We start from the raw sequence: 21,169 nt of genomic DNA, 5'->3' as shown, positions 1-21,169 counted from the left end.
AACATTCACATATCTGATATTCCCTGATACAGTGTTAATGGGAGAGAATGTATACGCTTTCTTTTTACCAGGTTTGGTGTTGGGATATTTTCTCTCTCAATGTCAAACAAACAATTCATAGAAAAAGGATTGTGTACCGACCCAGCATACTACCGGTCAGGAAGCGATGAAGGCAATTGCATTAATAGATTATATTTTCCCGATTGAAATGAATTAGTTTTATTCTGAGCTGTGTTGTTCCTAGCCTTTATTTCCACAGTGACCCTGCCACCAGTCTGAGCCTGATCTCTAGTTGAATTTCATAGGGAAGCTTATGATCCTAATCCTTAAGTGTCATGAATATTTGGAATTGTGACCCTTATACCGTTTTTTCCCCCCCCCACCGTGTGCTTCACAGATTAGCAGACCACCTAAGGAAAACAAGAGCTGCCATCATCTTCCAGAAACAATATCGAATGCTCAGGATCTTTCGAGCTTTCCAGAATATCCGCCAGGCCACTATCACTATTCAAGCTTTTGCTCGAGGCATGTTTGTCAGGAGAGTTTACCACAAGGTATAGCTACTTCACACAATGTTTCCATGTTGGGGTTACATATTTACATTTACCTGAAAGGAAGAAAGATCAGCCATGTATTTATTGTGGATGCTTTGGGATCTCTTTCCAAACTCAGAGCTTTTAGTACTTCAAGTTCACAAGTGTTAATTAAAAATATTGCAGCAGTGTCCAAACGAACGGCTGGGTGGCAGTACCCTGATGGACTAGCTTAATGAAGTTAGTTTCGTAAGTGGAAGCTGATGGCCATAGGGGAAATCTATAAATGTCATCTAGCCCCAAGGGGAAAACCTACCTGAGGAACAGTTTTCATGTTTGAGCTGTTACAAGCGTATCTAACACAAGCACAGATGAAAGTTTAGTCGGTTTGAATGTACTACAGTCATCTGCTTCATTTTAACATGGTAATGCAGATGCCAAAGGAGAGGAAGTTCTTGATGACCAGAATACATTATAAAAAGCAGACTAGCCTGGCTTAGGAGATGGCAATGGCATAGGAGACCTCCCACCTCAAAGCCATGAGTTGAAATTCATATTCACCTGGTAGTCATTAAAAAAATATTGTCCTTGATGGCGAGTCAATGGCTTATTTGCAGTGTACTGATTGTTTTCAGTCCAGATTTCAAAAGTCAGGCAGCCACAGGACAAAAGGCTTCTTTACTGCTGGTAATGAACAAAGGTACAAATAACCCGAGCAACTTCAGGAAGAGGTTCAGTATTAAATCGGTTGACCTATCTTCTGAAACGGACCTCCACTTGAGCCCCTGCAGTGGAGCAGGAATGGAAACTTTCCTTGTTATTGCTTGTGAAATAGTGGTTTTATAGATTGGGGGTGTCCATCCTTAGGGCTTTTTTTTCTTCTAGCACCATTCAAAATCATGAATTTTTAATCATCTATTGTTGGTCTCAAACCGCAAAAATTAAGTGTTGGAGACTTGGTACAAAGCAGGCTTCTGGAACCTGAATACCTGTAAACTAGGGGTAGGCAACCTTTTCTGGCCGTGGGCTGGAATGACCCAGCCTGAGTCAGAGGCAGGTGCCTTCCTGCCCTGCCAAATGCTGATGCCCCACATCCATGGACCAGAGCTAATGATTTTGTGGGTTAGTTCTAGCCCACAGGCCACAGATTGCCAACCCCTGCTGGAAACTGGAATAGTTCAGTTAAGAATCCTGATCTGTAGCCAAAGCCATATTTTGCAGCATTATCCCCCTGCATTGTCCCCATATTCCCCCATCATCCTCTGAAAATATTAGCGTAAACCTTGATTTTAAGTCACAAAATGACTTCAGAAGCTTTCTCACTAGTTCATTATGATTAGCCATCCACATCTCTAGACCACAATATACTTGATGAAACTTGGCATCATTGGCAGTCTCTCTTCATGAGGCAAGATTCAAACTTACAGGATGGCTGCAAGTCGGGGCCAAGGGCTTGCTTATGCACAAGGTTGTTTCAGAAGAGTTATGCTTCAAATTCACATGCTCCCTCATTCTAGATTAGCTTTCAAGTATACGCAAGTCCTTGGACGTTACAGAAATTGTATGAAGTTTGTGCAGTACTGCTTTCCGGGGACAACCGGGCAGTCCTAATTCTTTGGACTCTATTTTATTTCTTAAATGACTGCAGCCTAGTTCAGTCTAGGAAAACTTTGGGGCTCCTGTTTGAAGCTGAAGGCTGATGTATTAAAGATCAGATTTGGAAAAATTAGCTGGAAGTACAAGAAAATTTAAGTTTTACTTGACTAAACTTGATGAAAGTTTGTAGGAGTGAAGTGGTACAAGAAAATTGGTTGTAAAGTCACGTGACCTTTTAAGCAGAATTTTGCTTACAGGTTATCCATATTGTGATATGTTGCCACATGCACTGTTTTATTAAACATCTGCATTAAAAATAATCTTTATAATGTAAAACTGAGTCTCTTTCAGAAAAATCAAAGCCTAGTCACCAGTGTGTGTCTTTGAAAAAGTAACAAGACTTTTGCCATATGTTGGCAAGTCCATGCGACTCTACAAAGCAGTGAATGCGATAAAACAAATTAGTATAGCAGAGGTACAATTTTTAAACATCAGCCTTTAAACATCAGCCTGGGGGTCATCAAAAGGAAGCCAGATAATCACCAGTACTCTTTCCTGCCCACTGCAGGGTGTCGGACTTGATGATCTGCTCAGGTCCCTTCCGACCCTACTAACTATGAAACTATGGTCACAGGGTGGGCGTGTACAACACATGAAAAGGAGTTGGGCAAAGAAGTCCATTTACGGTTTGTACGTCATAGAAGCAGTTCAAGCATGGGTTTTTGAAAAAAAATTGTATCTGTTGGGGGTGTAGGAAAGAGATCAAGAATGAACCGACCAAACTCAAAACGTACTAGTTGTTTCTTCAGGTCAGAGTAAAGGTACATAGATGACAGTTGTATGTCCTGTATCTGCTCTGTGAGCAATCGGATGGCTTTAGGCATCGGGACAGGAAATCTGTTATCTTTTGTGAGCATGAGGAACTTCATCCAAAGCTCTCCAAGTCAAAGGACTTTGGCTCAAACTCCACATTCATAAAAGGAAATGCTCCATGAGGAAAAATGATACAGTTGTTTAGCACTAGCCAGAGACGTGTGTTACTAGATTTGCCCATCACATCGGGATGTGATCATTTATTAGGGATACGTTTTTAAGGTCTTTGTAATGCTGTCAATGTGCTGCTTGTGTTACTTGTGTTTCTGTATGGAGCTGTATCTCTCCCTTCTGCAAGTCCTGACCCCCAGCGGAGCTATATTGCAGGACTCGGGTTCAGTGAGGCTGGGCTCCTTCAGCCACCAAAACTCTCTCTCGATCGGCATGTACAGTCTGACACCCTTATTTGCCAGGAATCAGTTCATTAAGGTAACAATACACTGCAGTCAGACACAAGCACACAGGTGAACAGAATACCTCCAAATCTGGCTCGGTGTCCAGCTGACACCCTCATGGGCCAGCATTCAGTTCATTAGGGCAGGCCTGAGCCAAACTGGGTCAGTCACCCTGTACAAACTGATCCCCTTATGTGTCTCAAACTCAGCACGTCCCAAGTAGTGGTAGCCTCTCGATGAGCGGGCCCCACAATATTTCTGGGCTTCACAGGGATCTTTGGCTTGGGTAAAAGAAGCGTTGCTGCAGAGCAAGTTGGGGAAAGGGAAGTAGAGAAGGAAAAATACACCCGGTTACCACCAATTTGACTATAAAAGTTATTTATTGCTAAGTATATGAAATGTATAACAGCACTAGTAGTACTAGACATGCAAGGGAAAACAAACAAAAACAATTACAATATTACCCTGGTTTAACTGAGTATTTGGGAAAACTTAGCTCAAGCTTAACTAATACAGTGTAGGTTCAGAAAGCTATGCCTAGAGAGAAAAAGAAAAAAAGAGAGAGGGAAAAAGAGAGCGCGAGCTGAGATCTCCCCGTTCCAAGGCACTCGAGTGATTTGTCGACCAGCAAAGTTCCCAGCAGGATCCTTGAAGGGAGACAATCTGTTTCTCCCAGCTTCCTGAGAACAACAGAGGATGGTGTCAGAGAGATTTCTCTCTCGAAGCACACTGTTTGCTGCTACAGCTTCCTTATACCCTTAGTCCAGCCTCTTCAAAGCATTCTTTTGATTGTGTAAATGAAGAGGGTCCCAAGCCATAATTGAAAGGGAAAATCCTGTTATATAAACAGTTTGCATTTAAAGGAATTACCTTTTTCACTGACAAGGGGTTATCTGGCTTAGAACATCTCAAGAACCTACAACCTGTGAAACCCTTTAGGTACCTGCAGTTCTGTTTTGCACATGCCTTGTCACAGTCTTTTAAATAAACTGATCTTGTGAACTGGGACCAAAACCCAGGACTCCCCTCTCCATGATGAGTATTTTAGCAGTACCCAGTCATGCTCCCTCTCTGGCTCAACCCTTCCAGGCTTGTCTGAGATGCCTGACTCTCCCACCATGTATTGTATATGAAGCTCAGGCACCCGTCTGAGGGGGTATGGATGCCATACTTTAATCCAGGTGCCTGAAAGTTAGATGCAACGTGTCTGAGCTTTTGAAACATTCAAGTACCTTTGTGGATTTGGGCCTTGATCTTTGTGTCTCACTTCTGCAATTTCCAGGAGGGGAATGTGGCACCATGTGGTCATGTGAGAATAAGTACTTTTAGTGTCTTAAGTGGTAGGATAGCATAATTACAGGAGCCATTCAAAAGAGAAAATGTGAAAAAGTATAAAGACCTTCTAAAATAGCAGTCATTAGATTATTATTTATCATGCTTGTGACTATTTTCTTAGAAAATGTCGGCTTGAAGAATTGCTACTTTAAAACTTGGGGTGAAAGAGAGAGACCTAGGAAATGGAGTTGTGCTATTCAGTTCATTTGATAGGGACAGTTATCAACCCAGAGCAGCTTTGTTCTATGCTTCAGTGTATCCTCATTTTTTCGCTAATGCCTCTTGAATTAACGCACTTTATTTTTCCTAGATACTCTTGGAGCACAAAACTACCATCATACAGAAACATGCCCGGGCTTGGCTGGCCCGTAAACAGTTTCTGCGCCTCAGGTGTGCCACTGTGGTTCTCCAGTGCTACTACAGGCGCATGAAGGCCAAGCAAGAGCTAAAGGCACTGAAGATAGAAGCACGATCAGCAGAGCACTTAAAGAGACTCAATATTGGCATGGAGAACAAGGTGGTTCAACTTCAGAGGAAGGTAGATGAACAGGTATGTCCCATACTCTGTTGGTGCAAGCTTGGCTCTGTGTAGGTCTTTTGTTATATGACGCAGGTGGAATATATTAATACCTGGCTCTCATTTTATGTAATAGAGGTCTGCATTTGCTTATGCCTTAGCAACATGCAAAAATTGTAACTGCTATAGGCAGTACGTTACACCTTTCCACTGACTACCAGTTAATTATGGCTGAGGTTCATTTTGCAATTCACCATAAAGCCTTTCTCATGGGATGTACCTACCTTATGTGCTGCTTTCTTCATATTACTTTATGGTGGATGTTTGCTGTTGAGCAAGTAGATCCAGATGCTTCAAGTATGACATTCTCAATAAAAGGTCCTGACCCCTGCAAGTTGCTCCCTTTCCTGGGTTTGCCAAAACATATTTGATGACTGGCTCAAGACATACTCTAAGGTCTGTCTGGTTTGTTCCTCCCTCACCACAGTTGGGGTGGGAAGGGAAGTAAAGATGCAAAAGGTAGAATTCAAGTCAGTTGACATCAAGGGCCTTGTGCTGCCTTGGTGTTACCAAGAATGGGATCTTAGCTAGTACACTTCAGGATTAACATGACAAAAAAGGCTTTATTTATTACAATATATAATGAGCCCCAGCCCAAAGTTCAGTATCATTTAGCTCTGAAAGTAGTTATATCTCACCCCACAGGCAAAGAGATGGTTCATCCTTCTCTTTGAGGTGATTCTTCCCCTCTGTGCAGCATTGGGCAGGCTGCAACTGGAGTACTGCATCCAGTTTTGAGTGCTGCACTTCAGGAAGGATGTGGATAACCTGGAGAGAGCTCAGAGGGGGCTACTTGTATGGTTGAGGGCCTGCAGGTAAGATCCTGTGAAGACAGACTGAGGAGCCTGAATCTCTTCAGCCTCTGCAAGAGAAGGCTGAGAGGTGATCTTGTGGCTGTCTACAGACTCATCAAGGGGGTCAGCAGGAAATGGGGGATGCTCTGTTTACAAGGGCGCCCTTCAGGCTTACTAGAAACAGCCATAAAATGCAGGAGAGCAGATTTAGATTGAACATCAGAAAGAAATTCTTTACGGTGAGGGCTGCGAAAATGAGGAATGGGCTTCCAAGTGAGGTGGTGCTTTCCCTTACCTTGGAGGTATTGAAAAGGAGATTAGACAAGCATCTGGCTGAGGTCACTTGACCTCAGCACTCTTTCTTGCCCAGAGCAGGGGCTCAGACTCAGTGATCTGATAGGTCCCTTCTGACCCTAGAAATCTGTGAATCCTTACAGCTTCCTCCAAGGTGTGGATGCATAGCCTGAAAAGAGCTGGGCACTTACTGTATTTTTCGGACCATAAGACGCACTTTTTTCCCCCCAAAAGTGGGGGGAAACGAGGGTGAGTCTTATGGTCCGAAGGTGTGTGTCCCGGGGAGACGGGGCGGAGCTTGCCCGCGGAGGCGGCGGAGCCCGAGCGGGACATCCGCCGCTTGTTTACACCGGAAGCCGGCGCCCGTGCCGGTGGCCGGGAGCCGGCAATAAAAGTGGCCGGCCACCGGCACACATAGTCTCTCCTGCCATAAAAACTGGGTGCGTCTTATGGTCAGGTGCGTCTTATGGTCCGAAAAATACGGTAGTTGCTGCTGTTGTGTTTTTGAGTGATTTCTTTCGTCTTGAGGCATGTTCTGCTGGCAACTGTTTCATTTTATATTCTTCATTGTATAGTTTCAAAGCATTCCTCTTTGATAGTTGGTCAATTTAAAATCCAAACTATGCAGGTAGGGAGGGAACATCATATTACAATTGCTAACTGCTCAGGTCCTGTTTTAGGTCGTTTGGTTGTGAAATTTGTTTTTGTGAGTTTTTTGATCAGTCCAGAGGGTGCACTTAAATGGGATGGGTCTTGATTGACTGAATGGGATACCTTGGGGCATTGATTACAGGACACTGTTCGGGGTAGTTGATTTAATAATGGGTTAGAACTGAAAATATTCTGAACCAGTGATGGTCTATGGAGGCATTTGCAAATCCCCAAACAGACACTGAATGCCTGTTCTGAGAAATATGTCTTGATCAAGGGAAAATGCGTCAACAAGGAGGATACAGTCACATAGGGAGATGCCGTTATTTATGAATGGTTTAGTATAATAAAACATTGGGTACACTTGCAAGTAGCCCATGAGATGAAACCAGTTGGGATTGCTTTATTTTGTATGGTCCCAGTCACAATCTTGCATTCTTGTGTAAGATGTACTGTTATTTTAATTTGGTCATTTTAAATTTCATGTGCAGGTCCGGCCAATCTTTCATAGTCATCACCTGGGATCTATTTGTAAACTTCCTTGATTTAAATGATCTCAGTATTTTTTCAGATGCTAAGAAATTATTGGTTAGCATACTTTAAAAATGTCAGTGAATAAAGCAGAAGACTTGGTAGCTGACCAAAAAAGATTGCAGCAAATTCTACTGCTCAAGGTGTAGAGACATCTTGTTTACACATAATTACCATGAACCAGGTTTCACTACGTTTTTCAACAGAAAATGCTCATTTCACTATGTTCACATATAAAGACTAACTTTTTGTGACGTCTAGTGTCAGAGCATTGCTGTGTATAGTCATAAAGGTGTGCAATGATGAAATAATTTTCTGGAACTCGGGCCAGAAGTCACATAACTGGAAGACAATATTTCTGAAAACTATAGGTGGATTCAGAGGAGAAAACTAGAAGTGGGCAATCTCAAGCCAGGAACTTGAAAATCCAAAATGGCAAGAATCAAAATAAGACTTCAGAGGAAATTTTTGCCTTATTTTAAAAAGCAAAAAACAGACACTTTTTCTCTTAAGTTTCCTGCTTTATAAACATCTGTAATTCAAACCCCCTGCTGCATTCCAGTGCACTGTACCATATGTTCTGGGAGTCATTTTATTTGGCAGCCAATTGGATTGAATAAATACACAGCTTACAATCACTTTGAAGACATTTGGTTTATTTATTACTTCTGACCAGCCATCTTTTTAATAAAAAATATATTGCGAGTTGCATTGGTGTGACTTTGGTGACATGCCCAGGTCTTGAAAGGTAGCCAGGTTGTAGCCATATTGATCTAGAGGCAAAAGGAATCAGAACTTGTGGTACAGGTGATATCTTTTATTAGACCAACTAGATCTTTGCAAAAAAAAAAAAAAAATCTTTAATTTCAAGCTTTTGGACACAGCCTTCTTCAGGCGTAGGAGAAAAGATTATAAAAGTATTATTATTATTACTACTTGCCTTTTCATAAGCATTTAGTTTTAAGGGTTTTTTTCTCCCACTAAATTGAAAGCAATGCCTTTTACAGTGTCTTTTTGATTCTGTGATTCAAAACGAGTATTTCTAGAGCAAGTACTGAAGAGAATCCAAATGAACAGATTTTGTTTCCATTGAAACAGGCTGACCTCGACAGGCTGGGGAAGTGGGCAGAGAACAACAGGATGCAATTCAATAAGGACAAGTGTAGGGTGCTGAACCTAGGGAAGAAAAACTGCCATTATAGGCTGGGGGGGGGGCGACCTTTTCAGCATCACTGAGGCAGAAAGAGATCTTGGAGTCGCTGTTGACTCCAGGATGAACACGAGTTGCTGATGTGATGAAGCAGTTGGCAGAACCAATCGCACCTTGTCGTGCATCCGTAGGTGCTTCACAAACGGGTCCTGGGAGGTGATCCTCCCCCTCTATGCGGCACCGGTCAGGCCACAGCTGGAGTACTGCGTCCAGTTCTGGACACCGCAGTTCAAGCGGGACGCGGACAACCTGGAGAAGGTCCAAAGAAGACCCACTCCTCTGATTAGAGGCCTGCAGGAAAGACCCTACAAGGAAAGGCTAAGGGACCTTAACCTCTTCAGCCTCTCCAAGAGAAGGCTGAGAGGGGACCTTGTGGTGGCATACAAATTCATAAGTGGGCAGCAACACGAAGTAGGCGATGATCTGTTTACCAGGGCACCCCCTGGAATAACAAGGAGCAATGGCCATAAGCTACTGGAGAGAAGGGTCAGGCTGGACATTAGAAAAAGGTTCTCCACAGTCAGGGTTGCCAGGATCTGGAATGGGCTCCCAAGGGAGGTGGTGCTAGCCTCGTCCTTGGCGGTCTTCAAGAGGAGACTGGACAGGCACCTGGCTGGGATCACATGACCCCGGGTTTGACCCTTTTCTTGCCTGCCGGGGCAGGGGGTCAGACCAGATGACCCACTGAGGTCCCTTCTGACCCTAGAATCTATGAATCTGTGAAATCAATGGCAAAATTCCTATTAATGGTATACTATTAAAATATACCTTTGTGTTGTTCCTGGCTCTTTGGGCATTTCACATGTGCTCCAGGGTGCAGGGGGAGTACTTTAAGTAGAGCAGCTCTGGAAGCCGCTCTAATGAAAGCGCCCAAAGCGTCGTGTGTATTCAGCGTCCCGCACTTCAAAATGGCAGTGGGGGTTTCACGAGCTTTAGTTTGGCAGCGGGGGCGCTTTCTTTGAAGTGTGGGGATGCTGAAGACATGTGATTAATCAAGTCAGAGCAGACATCCAGCATGTGTCCTTTTATGATCAGACCTGAGGAATAATGTCTTGCATTCAAAAGCAAGACTTTTGTGATGGTTGGTTGCACTAGGGATGGGGCAGAGAGCAAAATAATATGTGCTTCTCTTAAAATCAAGCAATTAGCCCCATGGTCCAACCAGTTTCAATGTATGCACCACTGATAGCAGGGTGTCTAGTCCCCGAGTCCAACTTTAAAACAGAAGTACCAACTCTGACCTCTTATACCCATGCATAAGTGCCCAAAATAGGTATTATGGGTTTTGACTGTCTAAATGCAGAATTGGTAGTCTTCACTGGTCATCCAACTTTGAATACTGATCCTGCATCTTCTTTCACAGCCCATAGATTAAAACTAGATACCGTGCCAGAGGAACAGAAAAAACAGGTAGCTTGTTTTTACTTTTAAAAGTTTCTCCTTTAACTTCAACATTATACTGAACTGGAGCTAAAGAACTGTAACTGAGACAGATCACCAGTGTTGGGGTTTCCCATGATCAAGGACAGTGATGCCCAGCCTTTTTGCCCACAGGTCAGATGGGTGGTGCCACGTTCCTTTGCAGGCCAGATCTGGTTGATCCGGCTGTGGTGGTTGCGCACCCTGACCTTGATTTTGTCCACCTGGCGTGGAGCTGAGTGGCTCCAATCTGGATGTGCGGGGATAGGAGGGGGAAGCAGCCCAGTCTTGGTCCCAGTCCAGGTACACAGGGCAGGGGTGTGGTGGAGTGGGGCAGGGCAGCCTTGCTTCATGTGGGGAGGGGACAGAGTGGTTGCAATCCAGATGTGCAGAGGGTAGGGGAGAAAGAGTATCCTGGCCCCAATCCAGATTGGGGGGGACCCTATCTGGGTACAGGGAGATGGAGGAAGCAACTCAGTCCCTGACATGGGGTAGGGAGGGGGGCAGAGCTAAGCGAACCCAATTTGGGTGTGTAGGTTGGGGGTAGGGAACAGCCTGGCCTGATCTGGATTTGCAAAGGTGGCCCAGCCCTAATCCTGCTGTGCAGGCAGTGGCCTGGGTGAGGTTAGAGCCAGCTGCTTGGAGCTTTTCACTGCTTGCTGCTACCAAGTTTCTGTCCCATACAGGAGCCCTGCGAGCCAGATGTTATGGCTCCGCGGGCTTTACAATGAGCACCCTTGATATAGGAGAAGACTCCTGCCAAACCAAGCTTTGTGCTAGAAACAGTTGTGGTCTTCCTCAGTAGCTAACTTTATTTACTACCAGAAAAAGCACATACAAATCACAGGAAAGAAAATAAGATTTCCCGCTCATGTCGGGATTCACAGCCAGAAAAGCCATCAAGTACTCGAGTTACTTTTCAGTTGGGAATTATATTTTTTCCCTATAGGTGACCTGGGCTCTTGATAAATGGTAAATATATACTGGGCTGTGAGTTGGGCTCTTTGAATTTTTGCTGAATTCCTGAAGTGTTCCTCTTTATTGAAGTTGGATTTTGCTGCACGTTGGAGGAAAGAATTACTGCCTGTAATACTCGTTACTTTGTCTAACAAGCCCTTCCTAGCCATCTAGTCAGGAAAGACAAGTTGCACTGGGATCTCTGTTCCTTACCCCTTTGGAGGGACCGATAAGTTTCTGAAGCGGAGCTGTACAGGAACTTAATTTCAGTGCTTGTCAAGTTGTTCTGACCTGCTCGTTTTGATGGTGGTCCCTTGCAACATTTTCCCTTAAGTACCCCATTTACAGCACTTACTGCTCTACAGCTTCCACCCTGCAGTTGCAAAAGGTTTTGAAAATCTCTCAGATGGCTGTAGGTAAATTGGAGAGTTTCAGTTGAATCCTTTTTCTCCTCTGTGACTAGTCAAACATGTTTCTTTTTCTGCATCATTAGCCTGTGGGTAAATATGGATCTGCAGCATTGACCTTCCAGGTGAGGCTTAGGAGCATTTTCTTTTGCAAAGGTTAAAAACTATAATTGTCCAGCCACTGCAGTTTGAAGTCTACAGTCTGGGGAATGAAGCCCCATTTAGTTCAGTGCCTGAGCTAGACAGGGAGTGTGTGTGGAAGGGGTAAGGACTTTAGCTCGTCTCGTGAGAGAGATCCACATTGGGCCCATTGCATTTTAGCAATTGTTTTTTCCACGTTGCATCCTAAAAGATGAATCTTAGGTGTAGCACTCATCCCTTGGGGACAGTTGTCTGTGAAGTGCTGTCTGCACTATGGCTTTGTATATGTGCACCACTGGTCTTTAGAGGGGTCTGATTGAGTACCGGCAAGCAATTTTTTTATGCTTCAGCCACGCAGTGCTGGCTATGTGTACGTCACTGTTGCTGGTGTGTGATTGCACCACATGGGCCCTAGCCAGACATAACACTTGCCTATGTCACTGTAACAGCTCATGCTAGATCACCGTAACTACACCTGCAAGCTCCTAGGACAAGTAAAGCAAAACCATTATGGCTTCAATCCATATGCAGCTCCTATAGCAAACTGTATCACTAGTGGAATTTGCTGGTGTAAGGGATACTGAAACAGCTGATGCCCTCCTGAGTGGCAACTGCCCTTCCCCTTTTTAAAGGGGTGAAGTTATATCTGACCACAGGCATGCTAGCAAGATTGGACTCCAGTTACAGAGAAAGGGACCATGAGTTTCAGGTGTCTAGTGCGGTAAGTGGCCTTCAGCTTTGCTGCTCTTGGTGCCTGAGCTAGCTGAAGTGAAGCTGGTTCAGGTGTGTCTAACTTCAGGAGATTCGCACGCCCTTGGTGAAAGTGAATGCTGTGCTGTGTGTGACAGCTGAAAGAGGGGGAACAAATTAGCCCTTGGTTCTTAACGTGGATTGAAACGTCTGTCACTTGACTGAGAGAATCTCATTTCTGGAACTTGCATGGAAACTTCCTCGCTGTTCAGGAGCGTGCTGTCCCCTCAAGAGCCTTTGCAGGTAGGTTTGGGAGGCGGAGGTAATTTGCGGCAGCTCCTTATCTGAATGGCAGAGCTTTTGCTTCTGTCTGGATGTCTGTGGGGACTGCTGTGCTGCTAGAGAAGTGTCAACTCCTCAATTTAGAGCAGTTGCAGGGGACTTTAGAAGGAGCAACTTAAGGAGAATATTTATCATAACCTGTTAACTCTCCCTTTACTCTGTCATTTGAAATGAGTTTTATCCCTTCCCCGTAGAGTTGCCAATGCCAACCCTCCCGGATTGGCCGGGAGTCTACCAGAATTGGCATCAGTCTCCTGGTGACTATTGAAAGCAATCTGGGAGATTGATACTGTGAATTAATGACTAGAGGTGCATTGATACGTTGGCCCCATATCGGATTGGCACCGATGTAAGGAAAATTGACAGTTTTGGCAATTGGCTTATTTTTTGGCTGGTGTGGCCAATAATGTTGCCAATAAATGCCTTGTGCATGTGTGCAGCCAGGAGTGCAGCCGGCTCCGGCTGGTAAGTCTGTTGTGAGGGATGGGGTGTGGGGGGCAGATTGAGGCCCGAGCGGTGAGGGAGGGGCTGGGGCAGGGGCAGGCTCTGCACAGCCGGGACCGGGTGTAGGAGGGAGCTGTGCGCGGGGCTGCACTTGGGGAAAGCAGTGGCACTGGGAAGGGAGCTATGGTGAATTCAGGGCTGGCTGCAGCCCCCCCGGTAGCCTACCGGGAAGGGCTCAGTGCTGCCCCGGACGCAACCCGCAGCAGCAGCTTGCCTTCACCCACATGCAGATCTGGGGTCACATGCCTCCCGTGCCCCCCTGGGGTGCATGTAGTGGCAGGAGCTGCACCCCCCCTCCCCCCCCCAGACAAGCTGCTCATCTAAAAAAGAGTTGAGTTGAGGGGGGCGGGTTATTTTTCCTTTGTATTTTGACACTGGAAATTCAAGCCTGTCGTAAAAGTTGGAACATGGGAGTAGGTAAAAGAAAGGCAATTCATTTCCTAGCCTTTGTTGTTTGTGAGCTGGGTTAGGGCTCTGAAACATAACAGGGCTTGGCGTGCATTGGCACAGGCACATATTTTATAAGATGTGACCTAGTCTGAAACAATCTGCGATGACATAGGAACTAAGACAGTGAAAGTTGAGCTCTTGAGAAAGGAACAGATTTGTTTTTTAGCCAGACTTTCTAGGTCTGGGTGAAGTCTTGGCCTTACCCTTTGTGGGTTTGGTTTCGTTGCACCTATTGAACATAACTGCTGAATGACCATCCTGAAAACTGAGTCTGTTGTTTAAAGCTTTAGTATCTATTCCAGCCACATCACACTCAAACATTGAGCAATAGTTAGGGCTCTCCAAATGTTTGGGGTTTAAAAGAGTAATGATTTTTCTTATTTTTGTTTTCATTCTGATTTTTAAGCTTTTAGGACTTCAGTGTTGTAAACTCTTCTCCACAGCCATTTGAGGCAGAAAAAGTGTGTGTGTTAAACAAGCACAAAATGAGATTTTCATGTTATCTTGTCAGGAGACAGTGTAGAGTGGAACTTCTAGAAATTAACTGTTTCAGAGAGCCATGAGCTTTCATAGGCAACAGTCTGCTTCATCAGACATTAGTCACCCGACTCCAGGAAGTGAAGCTTGGAGAGAAATCCCAAATGCCCACTTTTGGCAGTATGTCCTGCAGGAAAATCCTGGAAAACAAAAATTAGCATTCCTGCTATTTCCAAAGTAGACTGCATACAGATTAAAAACCAGACAAACAAGAAAACCAAATAAGCCTACTTTTTAAAAAAAAGTGCAGGAAAAAAGGGCTTGAACCTAGTTTAAAACAATGCAGAAAATTTGCAGATCATTTTGCCAAAACTGGAAAAAGGAATAAGTATCTTGGAGTAACTTCTTTTTTGGTTGTCTGAGGAAGGGCTGCATAACGTTAGTAAAGGTATACTAGGCTCTACAACAAAGAAGGAGGTGCGACTGTTAATTGTGAATTTGCAGGGGTGAGGGGAACATTTTATTGTGTGACTGATTGTAGACCCAATCAAGGAATTTTTACAGCCTGTCATTTCCATCGACTTTGAGTTGAACTACGGTACGTACATCAACCAAGTGTAGTGAATTTTCAGGTCTCAAACTCTTTGGCAAAAATCACTGAAATGAGTACTTGCCAGTAGAAGCAGAGAAAACAAACCTGAACAAGAGAAAAAGGTCTAATTGAGCTACCACGTCCCACTGGTGGGACTCGGATCTGGTTTTGAGGGAGCTCTCTGCTCCAGCCTGCAATTACATTCCAGTTTGTTGTCACAGCAGGTTTCTGCGGACGTAAGGACTGAGAATAAAAGGCTGTACTGCAAAGGACAATACTGCAATCCAATTGCATTAAGCAGTGCTGCTAGTTTTTGAAGCTATTGGATAAATGTACTTGACTGTCTCTGTTACAAAAAGTGACAAATGTTTGCATTTATTTCTAGTTCAGCAAAGTTCATAAATGTTTGTAGAATTGTTAGGAAACATCCCATACTAATATTTCTGTGAAGCCTAGAGCCAATTTAAAATGGTGTCATTTGATTAGGAATGGGACCCTTATATTCACACTGAGGTTTGTCATTTAAAGTGTAGTTCCTCTACCACATGAAGGGTTTTATTTTTCCTTTTGTAGCATGTGCACTGATTCTTCTAATGTCAAGCTTTCCTTTTGTCTTTTTTCTGGGGGTCCTGGCTTGCAGAACAAAGAGTACAAGTTGCTGAATGAGCAACTCTCAGCGCTTACCTCTGCCCACTCCACCGAGATGAAGAAGCTGAAGAAGGAACTGGAGCAATACCAACAGAGCCAGGGGGATGGCAACCAGCTTGTTGATTTGCAAGAAGAGATTGAAAGCCTCCAGCTGGAGCTCAAGAAAGCCCATAGTGAAAGGAAAATTATAGAGGATGCCTATGTTAAAGAGAAGGATCTTCTCAAGAAGGTATCTATTGGGTTTCTCCTGTGCTGTCTGTGTGTGGTGTAGGCGTGGTGTAAGTTAGAGGTCTTTTGGGGAACCATTCTCCGAGTTGGATAATTTGGTTAACAACTGCATTGTGACATTTTTTTCATGGAACATAAAGGAGTTTATGAACTGGGGTATAACTCTTACCCCTAAACACTTTCACTAAATATGGTGTTTTGTGAAGGATGCCAGATATAATCAAATCCTCCACAATGTAAGAAGTGGGCACATGGCAGTTGAAACTTCCCTGCCTGTATAGCTTAATCCCAACTTCTTCATATGCTTATTAGGAGCATGTTCCATCTTTTCCTGCTTTATATAATAATCTTTCTGAAGAAACCACAGCTGGATGACACATCCTTGTTTAGCATCTCTTCACGTACCTTGTAAGCAGGCGTATATCCAGAGTGGGTGTGGTGACACAGTTGTATTCCCTTCCTCCCATGGTTACGTCCTCCCCACCTTTCAGACCTGGCTGCTGCTCCCACAGTATGGAATAAGTCCCCAGTTCATTAAGAATTTTCCCTCCCTTCTCTTTGCTCAGTGGCAGATCCCCTCCTGCTGCTGCTGCCACTGCAGCCACCTGCCCTGGGGTGGAGGAGAGCCACTTCTGCCATCTTCCATCCAGGCTGCACAGGACCAGGCTCTGCCAGGAACAGTGGCAGCAGCAACAGTGGATGGGTTCTTCCTCCTTGCCCGATCCTCCCAGGCTCCTTGCACACTTGAGAACAGGCTGAGGGAACCCCCTACTGCTGTCACCACCGCCACTGTTGGTGTCACCAGCAGAGCCCAGCTGCAGCAGGGCAGGAGTGACTGGAGCCCCCGCTAGCCCTTGGGCAGCAAGGGAGGGAGTGAATGGGTGGAGAGGGGAGGGGGCTGCAACTGAGCAGGGATGGCAAGAGTTGGGGGGGAATGGGGGGTGGACAGAGTCAGGCAGGCGGGTAGGTGTGGGGGTGCAGCCGCCTGGTCACTGCTCCCACACACACCCCTTTACAAAATCCTGGATCCACCTTTTGCTTGTTAGGCTTAACTAAATCCATACTGCTACACTAACTGATTCATGGTGTTTTCTAAAACATGAAACACAGTAAGCACCACTAGAGAGCTCAAACTAGGGAGGAAAGTAGATCCAGCAAACTACAGGCCCATCAGCCTGACCTCTGTCTTGGGGAAGTTCTTGGAAAAGATTATCAAAGGGGCAATCCTTAACAAACTAGCTGACGGCAGTTTCCTGAGGGATACCCTGTGGCGGGCCAGTAGGAGGTGTTCCCGCATTGAGCCACGCACCTCACTGTGCCCGACCACCTTTAAGGCTCAGAGTGCCTCCCTGGAGCTGCCTCACGTCTGGCCGACCCTCTTCCTAGAACATACCTGCTAGCCTGGGGGTAACACTGCCACCACCCAGAGCTGGGCTTGATTCTGGCTCTGCGCACCCTGGGAAACACAGGCCTAGTAGCCCGCGAGTGTACTTGATTCACTTCAAGAACTTGGGATGCTTCCCTTGGTCAGAAGCACAAGTAGTGGTCTCCCTTAGTCAGCCGAACCAAGGGGACCCCAAGGCATAATCTAGACCCACTCCCAATAAGTCTCCCACACTAGGTACAAAGGAGAACTTCATTGGTTACAAGGGGTAGGGTTGGAATAGGGTACAGGGTAGAGCAATATCAGAGAAATCCCATAGACCAAACTCCCATGGCTGGGTAGATTTTGATCACGCATCTGAGTTACTGCAAGCTATACATGTAGTTAGATCTTGGGTAGCTTATTCACAAGTATCATCCAGAGGCAGGTGGAGATTCCCTCTGGAGACAGGCAGTTCCTTGATCATGAGTTTTGAGAGAGCAAGTTTCAGATGGTCCAGCGCTTCTCTCTGTCTCTCTGTCTCTCTGTCTCTCTGTCTCTCTGTCTCTCTGTCTCTCTGTCTCTCTGTCTCTCTGTCTCTCTGTCTCTCTGTCTCTCTGTCTCTCTGTCTCTCTGTCTCTCTGTCTCTCTGTCTCTCTGTCTCTCTGTCTCTCTGTCTCTCTGTCTCTCTGTCTCTCTGTCTCTCTGTCTGTCTCTCTGTCTCTCTGTCTCTCTGTCTCTCTGTCTGTCTCTCTGTCTGTCTCTCTGTCTGTCTCTCTGTCTGTCTCTCTGTCTGTCTCTCTGTCTGTCTCTCTGTCTGTCTCTCTGTCTGTCTCTCTGTCTGTCTCTCTGTCTGTCTCTCTGTCTGTCTCTCTGTCTGTCTCTCTGTCTGTCTCTCTGTCTGTCTCTCTGTCTCTCTGTCTCTCTGTCTCTCTCTCCCCCCCCCCCCCCCCTTTAGTCCTGGGCTCCTGTGACCTCATTTACCTGGTCCAGTAGGGGCCAACATCAGTCAACCAATTTGAAATGCATCACTACTTGCTGGACAGACTGGCAGTCTCTAGCTGACCAGGGAGCTCTAGCTGACCAGGGAGCCCAAGCCCCTCACCCAGGTATGTGGTGCCAGTCACGTAGGCAGAGGGAGCAGGTTTTCCCCCCTCCCTCAGGAATGTATCCAGCTCAGGTTACCTAACGAGAACGAGATAGGGTAAGGTGTGTATCCTCTGCTGGACCCATCCTAACCAAATTGTCACAGAGCAGAGTTTATGGGGAGAAACAGAGGTGGCCTTCTGCCACATACCCAGCATGGGTTTGTTGCAGGTCAGTCTTGCTTGACCAATCTCATTTCCTTTTACGACCAGGTGACCTATCACCTGGACAAGGGGGAAGAGATTGATGTCATATATCTTGACTTTAAAAAAGCCTTCGATCTGGTATCCCATGATCACCTCTTGGTAAAACTGGCTAACTGCGGCCTCGACCTCACCACGATCTGCTGACTGGGGAACTGGCTCCGTGGTCGGACCCAGAAGGCGGTGGTTGACAGAAGCCAATCGTCATAGTGAGCAGTCACCAGTGGGGTCCCTCAAGGCTCTGTCCTAGAGCCTATACTATTTAACATATCCATCAGTGATGCGGACATTGATCTCAGAAGCAGACTGGCCAAGTTTGCTGACGACACCAAACTCTGGGGTAAAGCATCCACATCTGAGGATAGGAGGGTGATCCAGGCAGATCTTGACAGGCTCATGAATGAAATGGGCGGATGAGAACCTGATGGTGTTCAGCACCGAAAAATGCAAGGTTCTCCATCTTGGGAAGAAAAACCTGCAGCACCCTGCTGGCTAGCACTACTGATGAAAGGGACTTGGGGGTCATGATTGATCACAAGATGAACGTGAGCCACCAGTGCAATGCTGCGGCTAGTAAAGTGAGCAAAGCACTGGCTTGCATCTGTAGACAGTTCTCGAGGAAATCTGGGGATGTCATTCTCCCCTTGTACTCGGCCTTGGCTAGGCTGCAGCTGGAGTACTGCATCCAGTTTTGGGCCCCACAGTTCAAAAAGGATGTGGAGAAGCTTGAGAGTGCAGAGGAGAGCCATGCGCATGATCAGAGGGCAGGGAAACAGACCTTATGATGAGAGGCTGAGAGCCATGGGGCTCTTCACCCTGAGCCTGCGCTTTTCCAGGCTGATCTGATGGCCACCTATAAGTTTATCATGGGTGCTCATGAGGATCTGGGGGAACGTCTGTTCACCAGAGCACCCAAGGGATAACGAGATGGAATGGTCACAAACTCTGCCGCAACCGATTCAGGCTGGACATAAGGAAGAACTTCTTTACTGTCCAAGCCCCCAAGGTTTGGAATAGACTGGCATTAAAGGCGGTTCAGGCACCCACTTTGAACACCTTCAAGACCCATTTGGATGCTTATTTTGCTGGGATCCTATGATCCCTGCTGACCACGGGGCAGGGGGCTGGACTTGATGATCCTCCAGGGTCACTTCTGGTGAAAATGACTATGAAACTATTTGAAAGGCTACTATTGATCCTTCTAGTTGAGACCACCATTGGAAATGAAGATTTGTTCACTCTGGATGCTCATTGAGACAGTCTGTTCTTTCCCACGAGCATGAGCAATAAGGCAGCTGTTCAATGCTAACAGCTTTTGGTCATGTCTAGCTGCTGTTGGCTGCACACCACTGATTTCAGCTGGACCTGGAAGGCTTGTTCTCTTTACATGCCATTACTCCTGAACCATCTGATTGTCTTCTAGGTTGCAGTTGTAACAGAGATTTTCAAAGAGAAGGTCTGTAGTGTGAGCAGACACACTGCACTGTAAGCATTTTGCAGAGTCTTCTACCAAGAAATTCCTCACTTCAGTTCTTGTTATATGATCCCTTGGTAGCTGGAATACAGAAGTCTGAGCACTCGCAAACAGCAGTATTATCTGTGATGGGACTGGGAGGGAGACTAAATGGAAGCAGTCCCTCATACTTTTTGCAGCTGAAATACTTGAGTGCTTTCCTTAATATTAACCCCGAGGAAAATGCTTAGGAAAAAGCATTTATATGATTGACTACAAGCTGTTTCACACTGCTGTCCAAGAGCTCGCCTGGTCTGAAATAGAAGTGACTTTTATTCCAGAACCTTTGTTCTACTCTGGAGCCACACTTCTTCTGCAATGGCATATGTACATATGGGTCTCTTCGGGACTGCTGGGGCTATTCTGGTTCATTTCCCTAGATGAGTATGTCCTTCAGCCTGGAGTTTTGATGATTTGCTGTTAGAGCCAAATACTGGAATTATTTAAGTACACAGACAAAGCATTGCAATTAAACCCACTAAATCTTTCTGTGTATCTTTCCAAAGGACACATAGTATGTACACACTTGATTTTATTATATCAAATGTCCAAAACCTGGAAAATGTCTTGGTCAGTTTTTACGTCAAGTGTGCTAACAACAAAATGAACATTTTTCTTCACATTTAAAATCAACTTTGACAAATTTTAACAGATTTTTCCCCTGCTCCTGTAATCGTCTAACATGCAAGAAGTGTTTTGAAACATGACTTGTGTCTTTTGAAGTGTTTTGTGATCCAGGGGAGTAAAGTGCTGTGCAGAAAGTAACTGTTGTGGTTAGTGTAGTAGTGCAGGGCTTTGATAGCTGCTAATTGTTAGGCAGGCGTCCTCGATGGTCTGGAGATCCAGTTTCTTCAAGTTCAGCATCAATCAGAAGTGCGTGCAGTCCGGTCACCACAGGAGGCTCTGGTGAGGAGCGTTATTGAGAATTTCCCCACTGCTGATTTAGCAATGGGTGCCCTGGCTCTGTTTGGTGTCACTGTGGTGAGCATGGTAGGAAGGCATTCTCTATAGGTTTTAGCAGGCACTTTTTACCTGTTGAATTTAAATTGACTGTTTCCATTAAACTTTTTGGCCTTGAACGTGTCTGCAGCTGCCACAAATCCATTTTAATTGCAGTATTGTCAGTAAAGAATCTACCTTCAGGTAGAGCTTCACTTCCTAAATCTACTGTATACAAAAAATGATGGACTAAATACAGACATTATTTTTCCAACTATATAGTGGTCTAATAAAAGATACCACATCTGCCCAAATAACCTTGTCTGCCTATATGTGCAGGTTTGTTCTTTCACTTTTTCTC

At 45.3% G+C, this 21,169-nt stretch overlaps 1 protein-coding gene across 2 annotated transcripts in view; it reads left to right on the top strand.

Moving 5' to 3' along the window:
* MYO5B (myosin VB) overlaps positions 1-21,169 on the top strand; it is a 403,624-nt gene that overhangs the window by 311,728 nt on the left and 70,727 nt on the right. For both annotated transcript variants that reach the window (XM_090037780.1, XM_090037781.1), the window contains exons 20-22: positions 398-554; positions 5,043-5,282; positions 15,409-15,645. In XM_090037780.1, coding sequence (XP_089893906.1) covers positions 398-554; positions 5,043-5,282; positions 15,409-15,645 — 634 coding nt within the window. The remainder of the gene's footprint in view (positions 1-397; positions 555-5,042; positions 5,283-15,408; positions 15,646-21,169) is intronic.

Source organism: Crocodylus siamensis, chromosome 3, assembly GCF_052110815.1.
Source record: "Crocodylus siamensis isolate JL-2025a chromosome 3, ASM5211081v1, whole genome shotgun sequence".
Lineage (NCBI taxonomy): Eukaryota > Metazoa > Chordata > Crocodylia > Crocodylidae > Crocodylus > Crocodylus siamensis.
This window is presented reverse-complemented; position numbering and strand designations above follow the sequence as displayed.